Source organism: Spea bombifrons, chromosome 11 (genome assembly GCF_027358695.1).
Source record: "Spea bombifrons isolate aSpeBom1 chromosome 11, aSpeBom1.2.pri, whole genome shotgun sequence".
NCBI lineage: Eukaryota > Metazoa > Chordata > Amphibia > Anura > Pelobatidae > Spea > Spea bombifrons.
The window spans coordinates 34,481,391-34,507,552 of NC_071097.1; the positions used below are offsets into that span (position 1 = coordinate 34,481,391).

The 26,162-nt window shown below is 45.2% G+C and overlaps 1 protein-coding gene across 1 annotated transcript; it reads left to right on the forward strand.

Moving 5' to 3' along the window:
- Nucleotides 1-1,562: 1,562 nt before the first annotated feature.
- CFAP58 (cilia and flagella associated protein 58) lies at nucleotides 1,563-25,297 on the forward strand. Its single transcript, XM_053450855.1, has 18 exons — nucleotides 1,563-1,617; nucleotides 2,594-2,875; nucleotides 3,375-3,523; nucleotides 4,684-4,840; nucleotides 5,258-5,452; nucleotides 6,074-6,211; nucleotides 7,716-7,875; nucleotides 8,208-8,290; nucleotides 10,621-10,812; nucleotides 11,392-11,553; nucleotides 11,879-12,025; nucleotides 14,746-14,886; nucleotides 15,596-15,819; nucleotides 18,284-18,395; nucleotides 18,962-19,066; nucleotides 23,234-23,353; nucleotides 23,848-23,981; nucleotides 25,104-25,297. The coding sequence occupies exons 1-18, from the start codon at nucleotides 1,609-1,611 to the stop codon at nucleotides 25,219-25,221; spliced, it is 2,628 nt and encodes an 875-aa protein (XP_053306830.1). The 5' UTR covers nucleotides 1,563-1,608; the 3' UTR covers nucleotides 25,222-25,297.
- Nucleotides 25,298-26,162: the final 865 nt, after the last annotated feature.

The window sequence follows — 26,162 nt, forward strand, 5'->3', positions numbered from 1 at the left end:
TACCTTCTGGCTCAGGGGGCAGGTAAAGCTAAGCAGCCCTTGCCACACACTCTGATATTTGTACAGACTTACATTCACACTAATACACATACATTCACGCTTACACAATCTCACTAACATACACTTAAGCCCTTATGTTAAAACATACCCCCCCTCTCATGCACACTTGCCTCTCATGCCCAGAGGCCCTGCCAACTTCACAAGAAACATGTCCCACAGTAACATCTTTTGCCCCAAAACAGCTTTTCAGTGCCATCTTTGCTTCCAAATCACTTGTTGGTGCCATCTTTGCCTCCAAACAGCCTGCCTGTGCCACCTTTTCCATTAAAAGGCTTGTCAGCATACCTGGGAACTTCTCGGGTTTGACGCCCCTGATATCAGCGCCGTCAGGTACACCCGCCGAAGTCAGTGGGCAGTCCAGGCCGTGTCCTGCAAGGGAAGGCTCCGGGTAGCCGGAGCTAAGAAGTTCCCAGGTTTGCCTCCAAACTGCCTGCTTGTGCCAAAAAAATCCAAAATTTTCTTACTGTGAGGTGATGATGAGCGCTGTGTCGCCCTCGCCAAGTATCACTGCCCAATGCTGCCCCCTGGGCCTCGGCAGACGTCACGCAGTATTAGGAAGCTCCCTGTCATCCGCCAGCATGCGACGTGCCGACACCGGCATCATAACAGCCAGGAATCGGGTCTCAGCAGGGGTATGCCGGGCGGGTGTCCCCCTGGAGTGACGAACCCGGTCAGAATTGCACCCCCGGTGACCTTGGTAGTTACGCTCCTGTTTCCTGAGCTCTCCTGAATTTGTGTTCCTGCCCCAATATTTCAAATTACTGTACAGCGCTAAGGATTTTGATGGCGCTATATAAAACAATAAATAATAATAATAATAATACTGATGTTGCACTCGGCATGTCCCGGAATGTATGCCTATAGGGTCTCGTTGTTGCTCATAAGACTCTCCGGGTGCTGAGTTTTCGGTCTCTCCTCATACTCTTTGGCGGACATGGTGAACCTAAAAGGAGACAGGAAAATATCAATAAAATAAAGCCTGGAAATCGGCCCCCAAAGATCCATGAGTGTCACAAATCAACGAATGGCCATAACCGTGTCACGCTGTCATGACCTAAACATTTTATTTACTTTCCACAGAGCTCAAAATCCAACTATTTTTTTTAACAATTAATGATAATATAAAATAGGTGACCTCTCATGAGGTGAAAAGACTCACCCCGTTTAGGAGAGGACACCTCAGGGGTAAAAACACCTGCGTCAGACCTTCCACACGCTATAGGGGGCATTTGCCAGGTACAAACATGGCTTCACTCACCTTCGTCTCCCACTCGGAATGTTCAATGTAGAATAGGAATACTGAGTAAAAATACGTGGGCTGCGACTCCACGTACACCCTACAGGGGTCGCATTCACGAAAAAAACGTTAAAAAACAAGGCTCTCCGCGTTCCTATAGCGCCTGCCGACGTCTTGCCAGCAGTAATGATGGCCGCTGGCTTTGTCGCTCTGCTAGATTAGGCTGCCATGGCGATGGATGGTTGCTAGGATACGGAGTAAACGCGTCTTTACCACTGATCGCAGGACTGTGCGCCCAACGGGGTGGAATCATGCTTGAGGTGAGCCCGGGGGCCACTCTGCAGGACACCCCTATTTTATATCTGGTGGGGTAGGGGACCCCACGGTGCATCTCGGGGGGATGTATATCCGCAGTTTGCTCGGGAACGGATCAGAAAAATGTGCGTCACATTAAGAAGGAACATGGGACGGATCACCCGGAAAGGAGGCCGGTGGGGTTCCCAGAATACTGCGTGGGAGATCCATCGTATTATTTGGGTCAAGACGATGTGGGGCCCCCCATATTACTGTTAGGGAAGCAATAAAAAGTATGGAGTACCCCTTTATATTATGAGGAGGTTAATACGATGTGGGGTGTCATGTATTATAATGATGGGGTAGTGAGATGTGGGGGTGTCTCGTGTATTATAATGATGGGAGAGTGAGATGTGGGGTGTCTCTTATATATTATAATGGCGGGGTGTCTCGTGTATTATAATGATGGGGTAATGAGATGTGGGGTGTCTCTTGTATTATAATGATGGGAGAGTGAGATGGGGGTGTCTCGTGTATCATAATGATGGGAGAGTGAGATGTGGGTGTCTCGTGTATCATAATGATGGGGTACATATATTTATAAAGAGAGAGAGAGAGAATAAAAATTACTTACCTGGTCCAGAAGCTGCAGACCTGCTGCTGCAGCTGTCCTCCTCCTTTGTGGTCCAATATTTCTTGCTATTGATTGGCTAAAAGAGCTCCCATTGAAACCAGCGCTGGAGCTGACTGGCGGTCGTTACACATCTCTTCCATGCAATATACCGGGGGGCAAAAGACGTGACATATTATCCCCCCCCCAGGTGCATTTGCACTAGCAGCACCACAAACATTTAAAGGGACCACGCATCTATCACATGCATCAGAGCACTAGTGATGGCTGGAGGGTCCCTTTAAGTTGGGGTTTCTTGCGTGTTGATCCCGTTTTCCAGGTGCTATCTGTCGCATGTTCACTCCGTGTCTGTGTTTTTTGTATTTTCAAAGGAAAAGGCAGATAAAAATATTAGTGAGGAAAATGCCTTTGACGCTCTGGAGAAGGACTTCCAGGAGGTTCTCAACGAACTGACCGGGGATAAAAGTCTGGAGAAGTTCCGGATAGAGTACGAGAAGCTCCACTCGGTCCTAAAAAAGTCTTCGGAAAACGAAAAACGTTTGATGACAAAATGCAGGGAACTGAATGCAGAGATTGTGGCTAATTCTGCCAAAGTGGCCACGGCCCTTAAATTATCCCAGGAGGACCAAGCAACCATCGCATCGCTAAAAAAGGTAGGAACGGTGAGCCAAAGGGAAGCCATGCTTGTGAGCCGTTGGGCAGCGGATGACATTTAGCGAAGGATCCCTGTGTGATCTACCCATGTGCTAGATCTTAGTCACACTCAGGGGTAGCCCCAGGCAGCCTGTGAGGAGTGGGGGGAAAGTGAGTGGGTATTAGGTGAGTGGCCTGGAGAAAGAAGAAGCTTACCTGGAGACTCTGGGAAGCAGGGCTTCTCCTAGAGACCCCGACTCAAACCCAGACAGTTCCCAGGTATGGTGACACAATTCAAGTATATAAAAGGGGAGGAATAAGTCTTTTATAAACAATATTGGAGGTTAACGTTAATGATACTCAAACCCCACACTGAGCTGACTCTTAGGGCATCACTAAAGTCCCTTCTTTCTTAGACTTGAGTCAGAGAGACATTCTATTAGTTGCAGATCTCGGTTGACGCATTGTTATAGATCAGTTTTGGGATCTGACTCTTTTCTGGGTTGTCCCCTTAATTAGGAGATCGAAAAGGCTTGGAAAATGGTGGACGCCGCGTATGAAAAAGAGCAGCATGCAAAAGACACCATTCATTCGCTGAAAGAAGAAATCAATAACTTGTCCAAGCTGGTCGAGCAGGGCTCTGGATTATCAGCCGGCCAAGAGCACAGGTATAGACCAATTTTTATTCCTTTCTTTCCCCAAATCCTGCATTTGACCGTTTAATATCCACCTTTATGTTATGATCCTTACTGATTTTATATATATATATATATATACGTTCACAAGTTTGAGGTCACTTAGAAATGTCCTTGTTTTTGAAAGAAAAGCAAATTTGTCCACAACGTAAAAAAAGGATCAGAAATCTAGTGCAGACGGGGTTAACGTTGTAAATGACTATTGCTGGAAACTGCTGATTTTTAATGGTATCTCTTTATGGGTGTACAGGGGCCCTTTATCACTCCCATCACTCCTGTGCTCCAATGGCCCTTTATCACTCCCATCACTCCTGTGCTCCAATGGCCCTTTATCACTCCCATCACTCCTGTGTTCCAATGGCCCTTTATCACTCCCATCACTCCTGGGTTCCAATGGCCCTTTATCACTCCCATCACTCATGTGTTCCAATGGCCCTTTATCACTCCCATCACTCCTGTGTTCCAATGGCCCTTTATCACTCCCATCACTCCTGTGTTCCAATGGCCCTTTATCACTCCCATCACTCCTGGGTTCCAATGGCCCTTTATCACTCCCATCACTCCTGGGTTCCAATGGCCCTTTATCACTCCCATCACTCCTGTGTTCCAATTGCACAGTGTGTTCGGTAATTGGCTAATTGATGGTTAGAAAAACCTTTTGTAATTATGTTGCAGCCAGAAGTTTCCTTGTTTTCCTTGAGAACAGCTGGCCCCAGAGTGGCCCCAAACTTTTGATTGTTAGTGTGAACTATATATGTATATATAATTATTAATTACTCCTTCCTGTTGAGTGGCATTGTGAGTGTTGGGGGCTGGCATCATACATGGTGTGGGGTTAGCCACATATGTGAGCAGGGGTAGCCCTAAACACATATGAATTTGGAGGGGAATAGGGCAGGGAGGGATCACGCTTAAACGTCACTCCCAGGAGATTTAAACCCCTGCGGCCCGGAGAAGCGATGATTCCACGGATGCTGACTGGTCAAAGCAGCTTTTTTTAAGGTTAGAATTCAGGACACAGAAATGGGCAGATGATGGCGTTTGTGACGGCTTCTGCCACAGATCTTATGGAGCTGATTAATGAATTCAGTGTTGGGTTGAAAGAGTCTTCTCTCTTTCTCTCTCTCTTTTAGTTACAACGAGTTACTGAGCTTCAAGGAGGATCTGACAAAGGAACGTGACCAGCTGCTGGCGGAGGTGGTGAAACTCCGCGAGAGCCTGATGGCCGCCATCAACCAACAGCAGGAAGCAGAGAAGGCCAAGGAGGACACCGAGCAGAACATAGCAGAGGTTTCTATGGCTTTCACACATTGGGGACACGTTGTGGATCCCCTTCCTAACCAGACAGGGCTCTTTCACCCTTATGACGTCTTCTTTACCTTATGAAACACATATAACATGCAACTTATTCTTCATCTGACACACGTAGACCTCCAGCACATATTTATTACATGTTGGACTCCGTTCTGCATGGACATCAGTTTATTCCACAGGAGCCTTCTGTCTCGATTTCTCTCTCCTCTAGATAGTGAACTCACATTTATTAACATGAACTAATGCCCACGCGTGTGCTGAAGCGCATGTCCGTTCCGCTACGAGGGATTGAAGCTGAACTCTCATTGATCTACAGAAGCTCATTTTTTTAAGGTTATAATGTCGTTCATAATGTGTTTTTTTTTTAAACATTTTTCTTCCATCTGCCTTCAGCTCCAGCAAGAAATCCAGATGCGGCAAAACGAAGCGTCTCGCGATTCGCGTAAAAAGGAGAAGCTGGAAAAGGATTTGAAACAAACCCAAAACGAGCTGGAGAGCAAGCAGACGGAAGTGAAAACGCTCCAGCAGTCGTTGCTCAAGAACAAGGATGAACTTCAGAAGCTGGAACAGCAGCTCAAAGAACACAAGGTAGGGAATCCCGGGTGACTCGGTCACAGTGACCACCCCACGGCCGCTCAGCGCAGGTGCCCTCAAGATCTATGAGAACTTATCTTAAGAAAAAGGCAACATGGCTGCGATCTGGACATAGTCCGCCAATATCGTTCATCGCTGCTCGTCTTCTCGCAGTGTGGTAGCGGATCTCAGGTTTGGAATGGGTTAATGGGACAAATAAACGATATGGTACTAATCATTGCCAACGTGTCACTAATTGCAGTTAAACTGTTTCTAGATGTTCGGAGAGGGAACGTCTTTCTTCCCCGCAGCTGGTAAAACCCAGCGCACTTTCACACTCGTTTCCGATGATTGCAGTGACATGCGCGCCCGGCTTCGCAGAACGCACATTAAATATTTATCCGCCAGCTGCTCCGAAGCTCAAACTTTACATTTTAAGTTAAATGGACTTTCATTTCACCCAGAATCTGCTTGCTTTTTGATCGTTGAAGTCCTGTCTCCTAAATGATCGGCCGTTATGTGAAAGTTTATTTCCGGACGTCAGCTGCTTACTCTAGAAACGGGTCGGTTCCGTACCTCCTGCTAATATTAAGATCTTTTTTTGTCTCCTTGTGTCTATTTGATAATATAATAAAGATCCTCAACGAAAGAGTCTCCAAAGAGCTGGAACAGTTCCAGGTGAGGAACGCAAAGCTCCAGCAGGAGAACGAACAACACAACATCTTCAATGAGCAGATCACTCAGGAGAACCAGCAGAAAGTCCTGGAGATCAAGGTAAAGTTTCTGCTGCCGCGGTCCCATACGGTGTGCGATCTGCCGACCCCACTGACCTCCACTTCCATAATGAGAGGTATAAGCGGGGCTGGCCATCACGAGGTGGCCCTGGCACTTTAAGGCCAGCGGCTGCCTGATGATGTAATGCGTCCGACGTCTTGTTATGCATGGCCGACACACTAGGTTTTTGTGCTCGCATAGCATGAGACCAGGATGCATATCCAGCCGGTGGCCCCAGACTACAGAGCGTGCGCCGCTGTCGGCCAATGACCAGATGGCCGGGCCGGGGTGCCAACCTCCGATTCGTTCTGCTTCCTTGGGCATGGGTGGCTTTATGTTAGAGCAGTGGAAAATGCGGGACGCTAAATATACCCTTATCATGAGATTTACACATATGTGTATTATAAACCCATGTCACGTGTGAACCCTGAGAGCAGCCATGTTGACTTCCTGTTCTCGGGAGCTCCACTATTATTCCTCCCCTATTGTTCAGTTGCTGTTCATCCTCCATAAAGCTGATTGGTTCCTGTAATGGTGGGGCAAGGAGATGATACAGAACAGAGCAGTGATACTCTACTTTTGCCACATTTTTCTCAGCTTCCGGGGTAAACCAGACCTTTTCTTTGAAAGTATCTAGAAAACAGCTACACTCATCGAAAAATCCAAAAGCACAAGATTTATGTCGTTTTCATTAATTAACTCGGTTATGGTTAAAGATTTGCCCTTTTCAGGTAGACAAAATGTTTTCTCTAGCTTAAGCTCACCTGCAAACTCGCAGTTTAGTGAATAAACCCCTCTGAGTGCCGAAAGTAAGAAGCACCATAAACATAGCCGGCGATATAGCTTCATATGGCACTAGAGGGAGTCCGTGCTCTATATTTATATATACTATATGCAGTATTTCTCCGCACCTTCATCTAGCCCATTCATCAAAGACTAGCCGGCGATTTATTGCAATAGCTCAGACATACAAATCATCGGAGTCTATTCACTAAAGGGAGAGCTGGCAGGAGAGTTGTGGTTTGACCATTCATTATGACGGGCCGACACCAGAAGGTTCTTCCAGCATGAAGGGCTAAAGTGACCCTGTACGATGCATATTCCAACGGGAGACTTTGGACATCTTCGCCCCAATGTCTTACTGATTTAACTATACATTATGCAGGGCCGGCCAAGCTGTTCCTGCAGCAGAAGCTCACATGGACAGGCCTTCATAATGTATAGGAGCTGAAACACAACTCTCCTGTCAACGCACCCTTTAGTGAATAGACCCCTTTTTTCTCATCAAATCCATCATGGTTTTAGGCAGATTATTTTGGGAGAAATGTATTTTTTCAGACACTAAAGAGAAATCTTTTTACCAGAGTTTATTGTGACTTTTTAATACCCTTCGCTCAGAGCAATAAATCCGTGATTAGCATCAATGCCCAAATGTTGGAAATATTTACTTATGAGGACGGATCATAAGCAACGAACTTCACGCACTACTTTTTTATTTGCCCAGGCGAAGGAGGACGAGGTGAACCAGATGCGCCAGGAGATATCCAAACTGACAAAGGCCAGAGAGGCCATCCAGAGAAAGTATCGGCAGATGGAAGAGCAAAAGACGGAAGTGGAACAGCAGCGCGAAACGCTGAAGAACCAAATCGCTGGATTAGAGAAAGGTACGGGGTTAACGAGCGGGGCAGATCTCGCAGCTGGCTGGGGGTCCTGATCGGTCCTTAACCCCTTTTGCTAAGAAATGCATTGCTGATTATTTTCAACATTGAAGGAGTTAAACAGCATATGCATTCTTTGCTGCAATGTTTTAACCCCAGCATTGCCAGAAGACTGGATTCAGCAGCACCGGTAGAATCTTTGCACTAGATCGGCGATCTCATGTCTGTGATCATGCCGCCAAAGATGAATCCAGAAGGTGACATCGAAGGGTTAAAATCATTTTTCTGGGATCGGGGGTTTTTAATCTGCCGCATACGGTGCGTTTCTATCGCTTCAGAGATGGAGATGGCAAAGAAGCAAGCAGAACTCGATAAGAAGGCGATGGACGATCTGGTACGGGAGAGGGACTTACTGAACAAGGTGAGACGGCGTTCATTCACTCGACGGTCTCCATGGAAACCCGACTCATTCTGTAACTCAGACAGAAGATGTCTAGATGTCAGATTAAAGTGGGGGAAATGATAACTGCTGTAATATACATTGTGAATGGAAATCACCAACCTCTGTGATAAACGGAGTAAGAAACTCGGAGGCTGAAATTAGGAAGAGCAGTTCGATGTAATCGGGGAGATCTTTCCTGCCGGCGGCAGCACCGGGGAGGCGAGTGTAACGGAATAACTTGCCGTTAACGTTCGTATTAGCCGTGACAGGCTGCGATCCGCAGGGCTCCCTCTGGCATTCCCCTGCCAACGGAGCTTGTGGAAGCTTGTACTGGTAGAAGCATTCAGTTTGACAGCAGATCGGCCCCATTCGGCCCCCGTCTAGTCGCCCGTTTTTCCTGTTGTAGAGACTCAAACCTTACTCAGTCGTTGGTCTCGTCTTAGATTCAGGAGCCGTATGTCTATCCCATGCATGTTTAATTCCCTCACTGTATTACCCTCTACCACTTCTGCTGGGAGACTATTCCGCTTATCTCCAACCCTCTTGGTAAATGAAAACTTCCTGGCATTACAAATAAGGTTTTAACAGTTTTCCTTTTCAATTAATACTCTCCCTGTTCATGAAAGCTGCCTCCTTAATGCTGCATCACATTTTAAATCACCCCCAGTCCTGACGTATCTGTGATAATAGCGTTACGGAGGGACCTGCGCGGCTGGAAGCAATCCGTAGCGCTAGAGGCTCACGCGCCGTCCGCTAAAACAACGCGGGGAGTCCGGGAAGCGGCTTCCCACAAATTATCTGCATTTTTCACTAATCTCACCTGTGGGTCTTGCACCGGTTAGGAGGAAAAAGGGGTTATAATTACTAAATGACTAAAACGAGCACACAGGAGACCCGGCCAGACGGGGTGATGACAAGGAAGCCCTGGCACTTTAAGGCCGGCGGCCGCCTGATGGAGCGAGTGTAAGCCAAAGTGCGTGTAGCCAAAGTGCGTGTAGCCAAAGTGCTATAACATAACTCGGCACCAGATCACATTTCCACCCTCTTTTACATATAATTTGAGCTTGTGACTCCATTAAAAAAAAATGTTGCCCATTGACTCTATGTTATCCTCTATCACCTTTTCTGGATGGCTGTTCTGCATATCAACTACTACCAGGAGGTGTTTCACTTGCTAAATATTTCACCTAGGAATTTAAGAACTGGCATAATCCATACCAGAGAGTGTACATTATATATATATAGATATATAGATATATATTATTAATAATAATTATATGTACTAAGGCATTTTAGCCAGTATGTTAAAAATGTGGTATTTTTTTGTGCTAAAACCCGTTTTTATTGTACTGCAAAAAGTGCGATCTCCAGCCAGCTGCCTCCTGGCGACGCGTTGGATGCTCGGAGGGTAACGGATAGCTTTGCCGCGATCATTTCGGCTGTAGTCGGGGTAATGGCGTTTTATACAGATGGTAAATTGCTCGCTGACAGGTATGGCGGGGGGGGGGCTTTCACACCTGCCATCATTATCAGCAGGCACATTGGGGCGAAGAGCCTGTTACGGGGGGCTTCTCGGTGCCGAGAGCAAGCCGCGCACGTCCTGTTTGACGGCCGACATAATAGGGAAGGCTCTGGATCTGCCACCCGGGGTCTGAAAAACATTAATAGAGACGCCGACTGTCAGAGAGACGACATAACGAGGATAGATTAAAGAGCCAAGCGCTCGTCTTCGTGACAGCAAAATGCATCTGGACGAGAGAAAAGGTCAACCGTCAGCCAAGTGCTCTTCTTCTTGGCTCCTATGTTCTCTGTCTCCTTAATCTCAGCCTTTTTTCTCCCCAGCGACTCCTAAATTGTATCTGCCCCTTCATGTGACCCCAGTGTTTTAGGGGTTTTCTGCTATTTCTCCCCCTTTGTCCGCCTTAAAAACCTTATTTGATCCTTGGGGGTTCTTTTTAAGCCATATGCCCACTCCATGCGTGTTTAAGTCACTGTATTAACCTCTACCATTTCTACTGGGAGACTGCTCCACTTATCCACCATCCTCCCAGTACAGAAACTTTGTAGCTAATTATCCTTTATTGAAACATATAATTCCATCGAGGATAAGAGCCATGTGCAGGATCTCAGGCGTTACTTGGACCTTCGCCTTGAGTTATGTTCTGGAAGCCCTTATCACGCATGCTCAGTAAAGACAGACTTTCTTGCATTGTATCCAAGCCCCTGGCCCTCTTGTTTTAGACCGAGATGTCTTGTCCTAACGCTCCTCTGATATACACTTTTTCCTTGCACGCTTGAATACGTTACAGAACCTCCTGAAAGCGACCGGCGCGACCGACAAGCAGGTGAACCTCGTTAAGCTCCACGAGCAGTCAAAGAAAAACCTGGAAGAAGAAATCCATAACTACAAAGAGGAGGCGCAGAAACAACGGAAGATCATTTACCAACTGGAGAAAGAAAGGGACCGTTACATCAACGAGGCCAGTGACCTCACGCAGAAGGTGGGTACCGGTCTGCCATGCCGTGCCCGGACCACACAACCTCCGAGTCCGGCGTGACGGCCACAAACAAAGGGTCCGCGGAAGAGAAGCCGGAGAACATCCGGCAAATCATAGAAAACAGACTTTAAGCCTGTTGGCAGCTATTGCACAGTTTAGTATGTGGGACAGATATACCACTCCGCAGGTTTTAGAGATGCCGTTCTACTTACTCTTCTGAAACAACGTTCCTCCTACTGCTGGGTGCCCAAAGCGTTCCAAAAATGATGGGTTTTATCACGTAAAATGTTCCCCGTTTGTTATGTTAGCCTGGAACGCTTAATGGTCGTGATTTAGATCAAAAAGGCTTCTTAAATGTTTCTTTTTTTCTTTATATGGAGAAATATAATGATAGATCTGCAAAAGTTTCTTTGTTTAGAGAGAGCAGAGCCTTGTTAGAACCAGTGAATAAGATAGGGCCTTGTTGGCGGTGGGACGCAGTGATACGATCCAATGGTGGGACCCCAATCAGCGGTAGAACCGGGCGATAGTTTATGGAGCCAGTATTACGGATCTGTGACTATTTACAACTCCTCGTTGCAGGTCCTTCAGCACATGGAGGACATTAAAGTGCGAGAGATGCAGATCTTCGACTACAAGAAGAAGATTGCCGAGGCCGAGACCAAACTGAAGCAACAGCAGAATCTGTACGAGGCTGTGAGATCCGACAGGAACCTGTACAGCAAGAACCTCATAGAAGCGCAGGTAAAGATGAAATCCCTCAAACCTCTTGGTCGTCACGTCTTTATTATCGTGGATTCTCAAAGTAGCGGACCAAAGAATGGCAGGTGTCTACGCTGGTGCCACCGTTCCCTGCTCTGGTGTCTCTATTATCTATTGACGTCCGAGGACCTGAGTGACATGTGGAACTCATCCTTCCAATGATGGCGTAGGTCATGATATCACTGGAGCCCAGTTGCATCTCTACCATTGATGTCCCTTGTAGTTCTTGTGGGTTCATTGGCAAGAAGAACCCGATCGCTATTGTTTTCATGTTGACTTTTGTGGTTCTTTTTTCTCCCCCTGATAGGATGAAATAACAGAAATGAAAAGGAAGCTTAAAATCATGAACCACCAGGTGGACCAGCTGAAGGAGGAGATCACATCCAAAGAAGCCGCTCTGGTGAAGGTGCACCTTGACTACCAGCGCGTCGAGAAAGAGAAGGAATCCCTAAAGGTACGTTGGGGATGTAGCCGCACTCCACCACAGACCTACACAGCGCACAAGACATGTGCCGCGGCCCCCGCGCGTTCCTCGCGAGATTGTAAACCATTCCTCGCTCTTGCCTTCACCCTTTTTTACTTGTCAGAGATAGATTGCATTTATGACAGATCGCGAAACGACCCACAGGAGAAAGAAGCTATTGACGGCTTAAACACATCTCCCTTCGCGTCCCCCGCTCGTCATATGCAGCGAGAATCTAATTTCCAGCGTGGGACTTCATTCTCCTACAAGCTTCTCATTTTGTCTACCAGCCTAGAGATCTTCGGCTATCGGTCTGACGCGAGTTCTTTAGCTGCTCAATTATTCATCAGGGAACGTGTCCAAAACTCACCAGCGTATTAGTATCAGGCCCTAGGCAGCGCAGCCCATCGCCCTCATTATTATGTTGCTGAGCACGGCATGTCAGAGCCAGTGACCGGGAGGTGATAAACCTTCAGCACCGAAGTAACCGAGCTGCGGAATATTTATCTTGTGGGGCACGGCGGTATACATTGGATTACGTTATTAACGTAGCCGGGGTTTCTAGCCGTCGGAGCAGCAACTGCCGTGTCCGTGCGTCTTGTGTTTAGAAGCTGTAAGCCGCGATCCTATATGTTATGTTATTTAACTCTTTAAAGCCTGCCAGGAGTTTTAATGGTTAAAAGGGAACCTAGTATAAATCAGAATAACTTTGTTGTGTACGTTTAGCTGCGGATGGGCTAGTAGCTTTTCCTGAATGCATGGTAGCCTTTTTGCCTATGTCTATAGTATTTTTCAGTCCTGCCGTTACCCTTCCATATAACTCGTTATATCCCTGTATATTCCTCATATTATATATTATATACTCTCCGGCCCGTATAACTAATCCCTCTTTATAACCCGTTATATCCTGTATATTCCTCATATTATATATTATATACTCTCCGGCCGTATAACTAATCCCGTCCTTATAACCCGTTATATCCCTGTATATTCCTCATATTATATATTATATACTCTCCGGCCGTATAACTAATCCGTCCTTATAACCCGTTATATCCCTGTATATTCCTCATATTATATATTATATACTCTCCGGCCGTATGACTAATCCCGTCCTTATAACCCGTTATATCCTGTATATTCCTCATATTATATATTATATACTCTCCCCCCGTATAACTAATCCCATGCTTATAACCCGTTATATCCTGTATATTCCTCATATTATATATTATATACTCTCCCCCCCCGTATAACTAATCCCGTCCTTATAACCCGTTATATCCTGTATATTCCTCATATTATATATTATATACTCTCCGGCCGTATAACTAATCCCGTCCTTATAACCCGTTATATCCCTGTATGTTCCTCATATTATATATTATATACTCTCCCCCCCGTATAAATAATCCCCTCCATATAACCCGTTATATCTCTGTATATTCCTCATATTATATTTTATATACTCTCCGGCCGTATAACTAATCCCTCCTTATAACCCGTTATATCCCTGTATATTCCTCATATTATATATTATATACTCTCCCCCTGTATAACTAATCCCGTCCTTATAACCCGTTATATCCCTGTATATTCCTCATATTATATATTATATACTCTCCGGCCGTATAACTAATCCCGTCCTTATAACCCGTTATACCCTGTATATTCCTCATATTATATAATATATACTCCCCCCCCCGTATAACTAATCCCGTCCTTATAACCCGTTATATCCCTGTATATTCCTCATATTATATATTATATACTCTCCCCGTATAACTAATCCCGTCCTTATAACCCGTTATATCCTGTATATTCCTCATATTATATATTATATACTCTCTGGCCGTATAACTAATCCCGTCCTTATAACCCGTTATATCCTGTATATTCCTCATATTATATATTATATACTCTCCGGCCGTATAACTAATCCCGTCCTTATAACCCGTTATATCCTGTATATTCCTCATATTATATATTATATACTCTCCCCCGTATAACTAATCCCGTCCTTATAACCCGTTATATCCTGTATATTCCTCATATTATATATTATATACTCTCTGGCCCGTATAACTAATCCCGTCCTTATAACCCGTTATATCCCTGTATATACCTCATATTATATATTATATACTCTCCGGCCGTATAACTAATCCCGTCCTTATAACCCGTTATATCCTGTATATTCCTCATATTATATATTATATACTCTCCGGCCGTATAACTAATCCCGTCCTTATAACCCGTTATATCCTGTATATTCCTCATATTATATATTATATACTCTCCGGCCGTATAACTAATCCCGTCCTTATAACCCGTTATATCCTGTATATTCCTCATATTATATATTATATACTCTCCCCCGTATAACTAATCCCGTCCTTATAACCCGTTATATCCTGTATATTCCTCATATTATATATTATATACTCTCTGGCCCGTATAACTAATACCGTCCTTCTGCACTTTTTCAAGCTCCATAATGTCCTTTCTTAAGAACAGGTGTCTCACCTTTGACTTATACAGAGGGAAAGTTCTATTATCCTCATACGGGTCAATGCCCTTTTTTATACAGGACAATATCTTCCAGAATACTTTAATAATTATTTTTGATAAATATACGTATCGTGGGGGTTTCCATTACACCTTCCGGCTGGATATCAGGTGGGATTCTTACTGTGCTTCCCCCCCTCCAGGCTGAGCTGCAGAAGATGACACAGCAGAGTATTGAGACCAAGCAATTCATTGAAAATCAGGAAGCGGAAGAGAGGAAGCTCCTGAAGATAATCTCCGAAGCCGACGCGGAGCGGCTGAGACAAAAGAAAGAGCTAGACCAGGCACGGCTATTATTTCTCTCACGTTTCGGTAACCCCGCGGGACCATGCGCGCTCCGAGGTCTATAAGACACGAGCGTGGCCCCTGCGTTCCCATCCTAAGCAGCGTCTGATGACCGTGGCCCTCTCAATATACTGCAAGCCAGTTAATTGCTCTCCTTTGTGGCATTTGCAGGGTTAACGCCGTTAATACCCAAATCTCTTTTAAACACATCCCTGCATTTTGTGTTACCCCCAAGTATTATTATTATTTATTGATTTATATAGCGCCATCATATTCTGCAGCGCTGTACAATGCTAAAAAGAGCTTACAATCTAGAAACATGGAATTTAATGGCAGATGAGAACCATCCAGCTCTATCTTTTAATCAGTCGTTGGTCTCGTCTTAGATTCAGGAGCCGTATGTCTATCCCATGCATGTTTAATCCCCTCACTGTATTACCTGCTACCACCTCTGCTGGGAGGCTGTTCCACTTATCTACCACCCTTTCAGAAAAGTAAAACTTCCTTACATTACCAAAACGCTGAAAGCAGCATTCAGTTTAAAAATCAGAGCTCTGGGAATTTTGTGGCAAAATGTGGCAGAACTCACATTATTTTTAATCAGTTTCTTGGCTCCTTTCTAAATAAATTGGGAATAATTTGCCGTGTTTTGTTTTCCAAGTGAAATTGTCTGTTTTTAAACAATTTAACTCTTCCTCGCCCGGGCAGGTTATTAGCGAGAGGGATATCCTGGGAACGCAGCTGGTCCGGAGAAACGATGAACTGGCCTTACTGTACGAGAAGATCAAGATCCAGCAATCCGTCCTAAACAAGGGGGAAGCTCAGTACACGGAGAGGCTGGAGGACATCCGGGTTCTCAAACTGGAGATCAAGAAACTGAGGCGGCAGAAGGGGATCCTCAACAAAAATCTGGCTAACGTGGAAGATTTACGGTAAGAAAAATAAAATGTTTACTGCCTTTCAGGAAACGGCAAATCAGATTTATATTATTATTATTATTATTATTATCTAATATAATTAAATATTACTAATTATATAATATATTATATAATAATATTATATTTTACATTAGATGATATATTATTATCATTATTGTTATATTATTATTATCATCATTATTACATATATCATAACTTTCAGATTTCTGCACATATGCTGGTCACACGTGTAGAAACGAACAATAAAATAATATCCGTGTAGCCCATATAAAAAAAATATATTGTGTAGAATCGTAGGGTTAGATTTATCCATCTTTAGTAAAAGTAATTTTTTTTACAATTATGTAAAAACTGAGGAACACAATATTTAAATTCCTAATTCCTTCCCAGAAATATTCCATTAATATAATAAAATATGATTCATTCACAGTTTTTTCAGGGCTTCATCATGTGGCTCAAAAGCAGGCACTGATAGGTTGTTGCCATAGAAACTGATAAAGCTTCTTAAAGGGACAGTGTCCCTAACACCCTTACTATAGGAGACTGGAAGTAACCCTAAGCCTCTGTGAGTACTTCTACATAAGTCCCCCCCCAAATAAAAGTAAAGCTCTTATCCCACACTGAAACTGCAGTCTTGTTGCTGCAGCTGCCTTCCTCCACCATGGTCTGACATTTGTTGCCACCAATTAATGGGTGGTAGGAAAGTGCCGAATATACCTCTTACATGATATTTAGCTACAGGGTGGGGAAAGGGGTAAATTCTACAGAACCCCCCCCCCCTCCCAAGCATTTGCAAAACAGACAACAGACATTTAAGGAGGCCCCGCAGCTATTATATGCATTACGGTAGATACGGTGGCTGGACCGTCCCTTTAAAAGCTCATTTGCTTAACATGTTAGTGCATTTAACAATTTCCACCTTAAAGATTCACTGTCGCCGTGGCGTTTCCAAGTGCACAGCGTCAGTAAGGAGCTCGCGAGTCATTTCAGTAGATACCGACTCGAAGCGCTCCTATATCTTCATCGTTATACGGAGACGGGTAGCTCCATGTCCGTACCGTTTGGTTTTATAAAAACCAGGAGGTGAAGCTTTGCACAGCAGAGTTTTAATGAGCGGCGAGGAAAGCTTGAGAGAGAGTGTCGCCGTCTTAGCGCTCGTCCTTTTAAATCATTCATCTGGGTAACAAAGAGACGCTTGGACTTTGCAAAGTCAACTATTTCCCGGCTGGATAATTGGCCTCACCTTGGAATTAAAATTCACATCTCCGTCTCTCATTATGCCGTCTCCCCTCACCCATCGGACTCGGCTCTTAATACCGCCAGCCAACCGCCAATGAGGGATTACACACCCGCTCCCGAGATCTGCATACATGCCCTCTGTCCTGTGTCGCGGCATCAGCCTCATTACAACCGCGGCTAAGGAATGGGAGCAGCATTCTGCTTTCCATACGTTTAAATGTCGTGTTGCCGCTTGGTCGCTGGGTTAGGGGCACGGGGCTGGATTCGCTTAGCGTGCCGGCTCTGCTGTCGCGAAGTGCCGGGGACCTCGGAATCTCCCAGAGACCCGGCTCGTTATAATAAAATTAATTGCACTCGCGTTATTAGTTATTAGTAATATTAGTTATTTTTGTTTTGCGGTTGCTGGTTCACTGCAGGCAGAGAGCCGAGCCGTGCGGATACACACGCTAACACCGATCTGCATACTAAACAGCGGAGGCCGCTTCGCTTCCATCCTGAGATTTTTGTCTCGGCGTTCGCCGTACGGGGGGTTGAGGCAGAAGCTGAAGCCTTTCTATGTCATGGGATATAGCGGGTCTTATGCAACCACTACACCGACAAACAGAATAGAGGAGTCTGGAACTCCCATTAGCCTCATCCACCCTGAATTATACATAGTTATCGTACCTGGGGACTATCAGGGTTTGCTCCCGAGTCTCCGGGCTTTAACGCAGTCCCAGGGTCTCACTGCTATATCACAGCCAAATCCCCGACTTAGAATGGAAGCTCTTTGGGGCAGGGACCCCATATAGTAACCTATCGTACCCCTGTCTGTAGGACTACTGTACTTACTATAGGGCCGCATTTATTGCGCCCCCCTTTGTTATTCTGTAAACTCTGAGTATGTCCGTTAAATAAGAAAATACATCGTTACGTATTTTGAGAATATTGGTTTTCTTTAGGACTTTTATTAGATGGAATCTTTGTGATGGAATATTAAAGGGTTAATGTTTGGAGAACATCAGGGTGGGCTCAGGAAGATCCCTGGTATGTACGCGGATCAATGGGGTGGGGGATAGACATTTATCATGTAGCAAATCGATCACCTGTGTTTAAAATTGGCCCCTTAAAGCCAAGGATTGGCCCCTGCTGTGGTTTAAGGTGGCATCGGTTGGGTATGTGGGCTGCTCCCGGGTCTTTTGGTTTATTTCTAAAGGAAAACGGTTCGTTTATCACGCAGGCGCGAGTTGTATCGCACGCAGAGGGAGTTGTTGAAGGAGCGGACCAGGTGCCGAGCGCTGGAAGAGGAGCTGGAGAAGCCGCTGAATGTCCACAGGTGGAGGAGGCTGGAGGTAACGACACGAGAAGCTTCGCGCTATGCGTGCCGGAGAGCATCCGGGCGGGTAGGCGATGACAGCGTTACGACGGTCCCGGTGACGTAGTTGGACGGTCTCCCGATGTCGGCACGTGGTCCGCTAACGTTAAATGCCCCACACGTTGCTCGTTTGCTGAGGGGTACGAGTGGGGCATGTCGTTCCTCCACGAGTTCCTCCCTGGTGACCCGGAGACCCAGAGAAGCCACGCTTTACCCGGAGCCTCCTAAACCTAGCAACACTAGTGCAAAAAATCCCAGCGCGACGGGATAATCCACTGGCTTCCTAAAACATATCTCTGTAGCCGTGACCTCGCGTTACTGGACCCAGGAGAATGAGGGTCCCACGTCGCTAAATACATCCGAGTATCTATTACTAAAAATATAAGGGGGACGTGTTTATTATTTTATATTTATTAGTTGTAGGGAAATAACTGACTTTGATTAATAGACACCAGGGGGTTCCAGCAAATACTGAGTTAAGTGTTTAACCCATTCAGCTCCAGAGGGCTGCGTTGACCCACCGTGTTGCATGTTACTTTGCAGGCCAGCGACCCGAGCGCCTACGAACTGATCCAGAAGATCCAGACGCTGCAAAAACGCCTGATCAGCAAGACGGAGCAACTGGTGGAGAAGGAGCTGCTCCTGCGGGTAACGATTACTCACGTTCCATTCTCATTACTCTGGCTTTATGCCGGTTACTTCCCCAGTTACTGTGGTTTTATACTGGGTTACTGCCCCAGTTACTGTCGTTTTATACTGGGTTACTGCCCCAGTTACTGTGGTTTTATACTGGGTTACTGCCCCAGTTACTGTGGTTTTATACTGGGTTACTGCCCCAGTTACTGTGGCTTTATACTGGGTTACTGCCCCAGTTACTGTGGCTTTATACTGGGTTACTGCCCCAGTTACTGTGGTTTTATACTGGGTTACTGCCCCAGTTACTGTGGCTTTATACTGGGTTATTGCCCCAGTTACTGTGGCTTTATACTGGGTTACTGCCCCAGTTACTGTGGTTTTATACTGGGTTACTTCCCCAGTTACTGTCGTTTTATACTGGGTTACTGCCCCAGTTACTGTGGTTTTATACTGGTTACTGCCCCAGTTACTGTAGCTGTGTGCCAGTAACTACCCCATTTACCATGGCTATATGCAAGCTACTACCCCAGTTACCATGGCTTTATGATGGCTGCTACCCCGGTTACTGTGGTTTTATACTGGTTATTTTGCTGCTCTCATACCCCCGGCGAGGGCCTGATAGATCCACGTTACTCATTGCATCGTGGCTTGTGCTCTGCTTCCGGTACAGAATCAGGTTGCAGTGAAGTCTCCAGGGTTAAAAACAAGGTTAAAATAAAAGGTTTAAACGAGAAAGACAGTTGAAAGGCAGGAGCGGCAGATCCATACGTCGCTTGCCGGGTAATTGCTGCTCGGAGTCTCAGCGATTCCTTTTGAAGCTGAGCTTTATGGCATCCGCAGCGCTGTACATCCTGAGCCCGGCACTAGGTGGCGATAGAGCTTAACGGGTGACCAAGCGGCTCCGTATGGAACGACCTCGACATCTCAGAAGGAAGAAAGCGCTCCATAAATCAAGGCTTTCCAGACCATTCTGCTGCTGCAACCAACTGGCCCCTGGTCAGGAGCGACCGCTTTGATTTTTAGAACATTCTACATGAACAGGTCCCTTTAATAAAACCTCCTATCACCCACCAGAGTGCCTAAAGAGTTAAAACCTAGCCTTTATCGACGGTTTTACAGCCAGCAGGTTCGGGGTTAAAAATTGTACCGTAAGAACCTGCAATCATCTAAAGGCCGCTCAGAGAACTGAGAAGCGTCTTTCGCTCCGTTCTAAATCCGGAATGGTGACCCATAACTAAGAACCGATCGTGTTCCTCGCTCCGGACCGATGGTCTCGACTTTTATTTTAAAAATTCCGAATTCTTCTTTCCGCAGCATTTTCATTCTAATTTCACTGTGAGAATTATTCCCCCCCGAGCAGTGCATGCCCGCGTCTTCATCAGTTCCAGAAACAATTTCCGATCAAAATTACTTTTTTTCCCCCCAAGATTAGAGCGTTTATTCTTTTTTTTTGTGTGTATCGTAACCCATGTGTACAACAGCATAGCATAAGCAGGGCGTCCGTTGACATTCATGATTTTTGGGGGGAGAAAACCACTGTTAAAAAAAAAAAGAATGCCTTTTAAAAAAAAAAATCTATAAGAAGGCAAGTAAAACTATAAAACAGTAAATAATAATAATAAATAATATAAAACAATAATAATAAATAATAATAAATATAAAATAATAAATAATATAAAATAATAATATAAAACAAAAAATAATATTAAATAATAATAATAAAACAATAAATAATAATAAATAATATAAAACAATAAATAATAATATAAAACAATAAATAATATAAAACAATAATAAAATAAAACAATAAATAATAATTAATATAAAACAATAAATAATAAATAATATAAAACAATAATAATAATAAATAATAATAATATAAAATAATATAAAACAAAAAATAATATTAAATAATAATAATATAAAACAAATGATCATCAAATCATAATAATCTATCTGGCGCCCCCCCTTGCATGGGAGTTTCTGCCGAATACCCCCCAGCGTGCATTTGCCTCTTTTGCCCAACGCAGGGATGTGTCCGGCGGGCACGGGCTGTATCTACGGTTCCTCGTTACCTTTTGTATCTTTCTGCAGGTCCCCGCCGGACCAAACCGTACCAAACTCAAGCCAAACAATATTATATGAAAATAATTTAATGAAAAGCCCTCCGTGGCGCATTGAGTGGTTATCAGCTGAACATGCGCCGGAGCAGCAGACAGAGAAACAGCTTGAATCCGTTTGGCGAATTACCGTCCGGGGGGCCGTAGGCACGGCTCATTTCTTCTTTGTAACCCGTTTTTGTGTTTGTTTGAGTGGCACGGAGTCCGGGCGAGGACGTACGCCGGGGGCTCGCCGTCTAAACATGTAGCATTGTATGCCGCTGTCCCTATTCACGCTCCGCACAGCAGGCTGTGAATGAAACAACTTGGCACCGGCCTCGTGGCCTTTAAAAAAAAAAAACCCTCCGACTGCCAGCGGTGTGTATTATTCTTTGTCTGCGCGAGAATGGATGCGGCCGCGGGAATCGCTGCTCTAGCTGTCGGCCGTTATTATTACGTTAGAAACATTCTGCGCGCGTCCAGATAAAGGCCTTTTGTTTTCGGGGGTATTTAGTGGCGTCGGATCTGCTGTTAGTCCGCGAACCTGCCAAACGCTTCCCCGTCAGATGCCGACAACCTGCACAGAGAGCTGATATTACTATTATTATTTACGGAAAGATTATGTTTAACGCTATTCTGCGTATTATTCATACGGGGCTTATTCACTAAACCAGGAGTTGAGCTCATAATAGGCTGCAAGAGGGGCTGAACCCCTAAAGAAAACTGAGCGCAAAAGACGATCCAGAAACAAGGAATGTAAATTAAAGTTCTTCAAAAAGCAAAACAGATATATATATATATCTCATGTATTATCAGAAGCTGAAGCTCCAGAGCTGCAGCCCAACACCTCCCCCATGGCCCGATGTTTTGCACCTTGTACCACTCCCGTTGCACATGCGCACAGCGGGTCTCGTTTCCTTGTTGGGTGATCAGGCTGCCCAATGGGTCGTGATCACTCATCACCCGACCACGTGTCTCCCAACTGTCCCGCTGTCCGCAGGACAGTCCTGATTTTACCTCTGTCCTGCTTTTCGGCAGGGTAGTGGGATTCTGTATACCGATCACTATATCTCCCATCATGCAGCTGGCCTCCCTCCCGATTGGCTGTCCAACATATCCATCGATCCGATTTTTTATTTACATTTTTGTAACATATTCAGTAGCTTCGGGCGACTCCAGTCATTTATTATCCTAAAAACCACAAATACGACGCGTTAAAAAAAATTATTAACACAACACGCGGGCGGATTTTATTCCCTCCTGATTTATGCTGCGTTTAACTTCGGCGGCAGCGCCCATTACATGGAGTCATAAGGCTGAAAATGTGATTTTTAATAAAAAAAATTAAATTATTGATATCATCATTTTAATTGAACGCAGAGTAAATATTTTTATTATTTGCCCTGAAAGGGGACATCGCTAAGCACCCGCCGTATTTTTAGCAACCAGGTTTATTACTGAGAACGTTGGCAGCCATTCAGGGGAGTAAAACACGATAACCGGCAAAGTCTGCCCACCCGATATTTAAGTTCTATAATTCGACAGATTTTTTTTTAACAAAATAGAGACGTCTCGCAAATAAGCCTAATGGGTCTGTACAGCGGCTACACAGAAGAATCGTATTTTCTCCTTAAGATCGCTTATTAAGACTTCAGCCGGCCGGAGGAATTCTCTGTTTATCCATTAGTTCGCTTTCACCGACGGTAAACTCAACCCGTCCCTTCTCGTTTCGTTTTTTTGTGTCCTTTTCTTGGCATTTAATGAACTTTTCCAAATGCGCAGGTTATATCCAGAGTAAATCGCTTCGAAAATAAACCTTAAAGGTGCTTCAGACATTTAGCAAGCGGTAAAATGTTAGAGAACTCGAGCGTTTCTGCTTGACATACCTAGAACCCGCCGGTTGCCTTCGCAGTGAACGGAACGCGCGTTCCTTAAAACGACCGTGAAATCCAAATATCAAGAGTTTAATATTGCCGACAGAAAAAATAGCAGGGAAATAAAGAAGCGCGAGGGATGTTTCTTTGTTTCCCGGTTCCGTGTTCTCTGCTGCCTCCTGATCCGTGTGCCTCCCGCTTTGCAGGAGAAGGAAAAGCTTTACGTGGAACTGAAGCACATCCTCGCCCGTCAGCCGGGTCCCGAGGCGGCCGAGCAGCTGCAGATATACCAGCAGACCCTACGCGAAAAGACCAAGCAACTTAAGGTGAGTCGGGGCCGCGGAGGGCCAGAACTCCTCGTTCATTGATAAACTGGAAGCGTTCTTACCCAGGACGATGTGTAAACGGAAACAGTTATTAATACGCAGCGCAGCGGACGTGAACGGGGAAGGCACGCGAATCGATGGGACCCGTGTTACTTGCCACCGTTCATTAACTCCCGAAGCTGTATCTTCCGGCTGCAGCGTTGGTGGCAAAGGGTTTATCTACTAAATAGTGACCTGCAGGCGGTTTGATGGGACATTTCATCCCAAACATGGTGTTTACCGGTTAGTTAAGTGATATAAATGTATTAGGAAGACACCTTGCGTTTGTCCCATGGGGGCAGCTATCTTAACGTCCTGTTCTCAAGATTTGCAAGATTATTCCTCCCCATCAGGGCAGGACTGGGGACAACGAGATGGCCCTGGAATTCCGGAGAACGTCCAATCGCTGTCGCCGTTATCACCCTCGTCACGTTTCACACGTTCTGTTATTGCAGGTTCTGTCGGCAGAACTCAACATGTTCGAGACCCAAAGCCAGGAATATAAATATGAGATCGAGAGGCTGGCCAGCGAGCTGCAGAACATCAAAAAGAAATATCTGGCCCAGAAACGAAAGCATCATCAGACCAGGTATGTCACGCGCCGCACACGTTACACGCGATACACGCGATACACTGCACCCGCTCCCGGAGCGATTCTCTTTCCTCTATGACATCACGTTTTAGTTACAGACATCTAGTATATATATATATATGAGCAAAGAATCATTTCAGTGAAGAGTTTGGGACAGTAAGGCGTCTAATTCTGCATTTCGTTACAAAGGGCTGTAGGTGGAACAGGACCTTTAATGAACGTTGAGGTTTGTGTAATACGAGGATCTGCGGGAACACGCGGTGACGAGCCGTTGGACACGCGAACAGCACCGTGTCCGGTTCTTTCAGTCCCGCCGGCAACAGAGAGTTTAACTAAAACCTGAAATAATGATTAAGCAGTGAAATTTTTAGCGGATAAAGCAATATAACATCTGCTTACAATAAGCTTCCGAGGCGTAATTAGCAGAGATTAATGGTCCTTGCGGAACACGCAGAGAGCTAGACGAGAGCGCTCTCGGAGCCGAGAACATTCCGGTAACAGGAATCGCAAAATGAAGCCGTTTATCAGGAAAGCAGCGTCGCCTCTGCCCGCTAATAGTCATTTCGCTCTTCGGATCTGCCCTGTTTTGGATTCCGAGTATTTTTACCGTTTAAGTGCCAGGTGGTCGCCGTCTCCGGCCCTTCGATCGGCTCCAGATGGCAACTATAGCCCTTAACCTGGTGAAGCCTCGTAACGAGTTAGTCCTTCAGCAAATACTCTCTAAATAGGGGGAATGTTGGGGTTTAGACGCGTTCTAAATGTTCTTTTTAAAGGAACAGTCATTTAAAAAAAAAGGAACGCTTGCTACGCCCCGGAGTCCGTCGAGCCGGCTGGCAATATCACGACGGGTCTGAAGCGGGTCAATAGAGGGATACATTCTGGGTGAACAGGCATGGCGGGCTGAGACAATCTGTAGACGTATGAACTGGTTTGGACCTCACAGGGATCCTTAGTCCGTGACTTCGCTTCCCCTGTCCCGTGGTACGAGTTAGAGATCTTAGAGAGATGATGGAAGTGTCGGGCTTGGTTGTCTAGTTGCTATTTATCGCTCTGTAGTCCCCCCCCCCCACACACTTGGAGCCAATATCATTAATTACAATGTCCCCGTTTCTTGTTTAGGGCAAAGGAGTCGGCCGTGGACTCGGACGTTCTTTACCAGGAAGCCCAGAAAATGGAAGGGCCGCGTTTCACCGGAGGAGGATTTCCTCTCACCCACTTGCCGAAGGTTACAGCGTGACCCTCGCGCATCGTCTAGCTGTCTTATCTTTCTGTCATTCTGCTGCGGATTTAATAAAAAGTACGATAAAAAAAAATGTTTTATTTATTTATTTTTTTAATCACAAAATATACATAAAATACAAAATACTTTGTTTTTTTAAATGTATAAATCAAAAGATATTTAGGTTTTTTTTTTCTTCACGATGATCAAATTGCACGTTATATCTTAGGCAGCGACCAGAACTTTTCTCTACTACTATTCTCTGAATCGAAAACTAGATTTAAGCTAAAATAACCTGCTATAAATATATTTTGATCGATGTATTTGGCGTCCAGCTATCACCAAATTGCCACCTCGGGCCATGCAGGTCCGCGAACCTATAACCCACAGCAAGAGCCTATTTCCGATTCAAAATATCATTGCCTTCTTTTGAAGAAACCAAAGTAATTTTTTTACAATGCCCCCCCCCCAAGAATTTAGACAAAACCAGGGTTCCGAGGCGATATGTCAGAGACACCGGCGACCTCCGCAGGCAGGGATCCGTTGTCAGCAGTCAATGGGATTTTGATCTAGAACAGAGGAGCTTTGACCTAGATCTCTACTGATCTGGAACTAAATTGAGAGTGAAGATCACTCTGTCAGCTCTCAATCTCAGCATCTAGAGCCGGTAATTTATCCGACAGAAAACGCGATGTTTCAGCGTTCGCAGATACACGGTGTTTGGTGAAAATTCTAATGAAATAATAATAATAAAAAAAAAAGAAATATTACCGGTAATCTTTAATGCTTCAAAATACTTGTTCTCCTGGAGCGATAAAAAAAAAGGTTTCCGTCAAACATCTGTTTCCGTCCCTACGTTGGGTAACAATTGTTACAAATCGCGCAGGACGCGAGATATCGGGAAGTTGTGTCGGCTCGATGCGTCCGAAATCGTTTCCGCTCGAAGGAGCCGCGGCTCC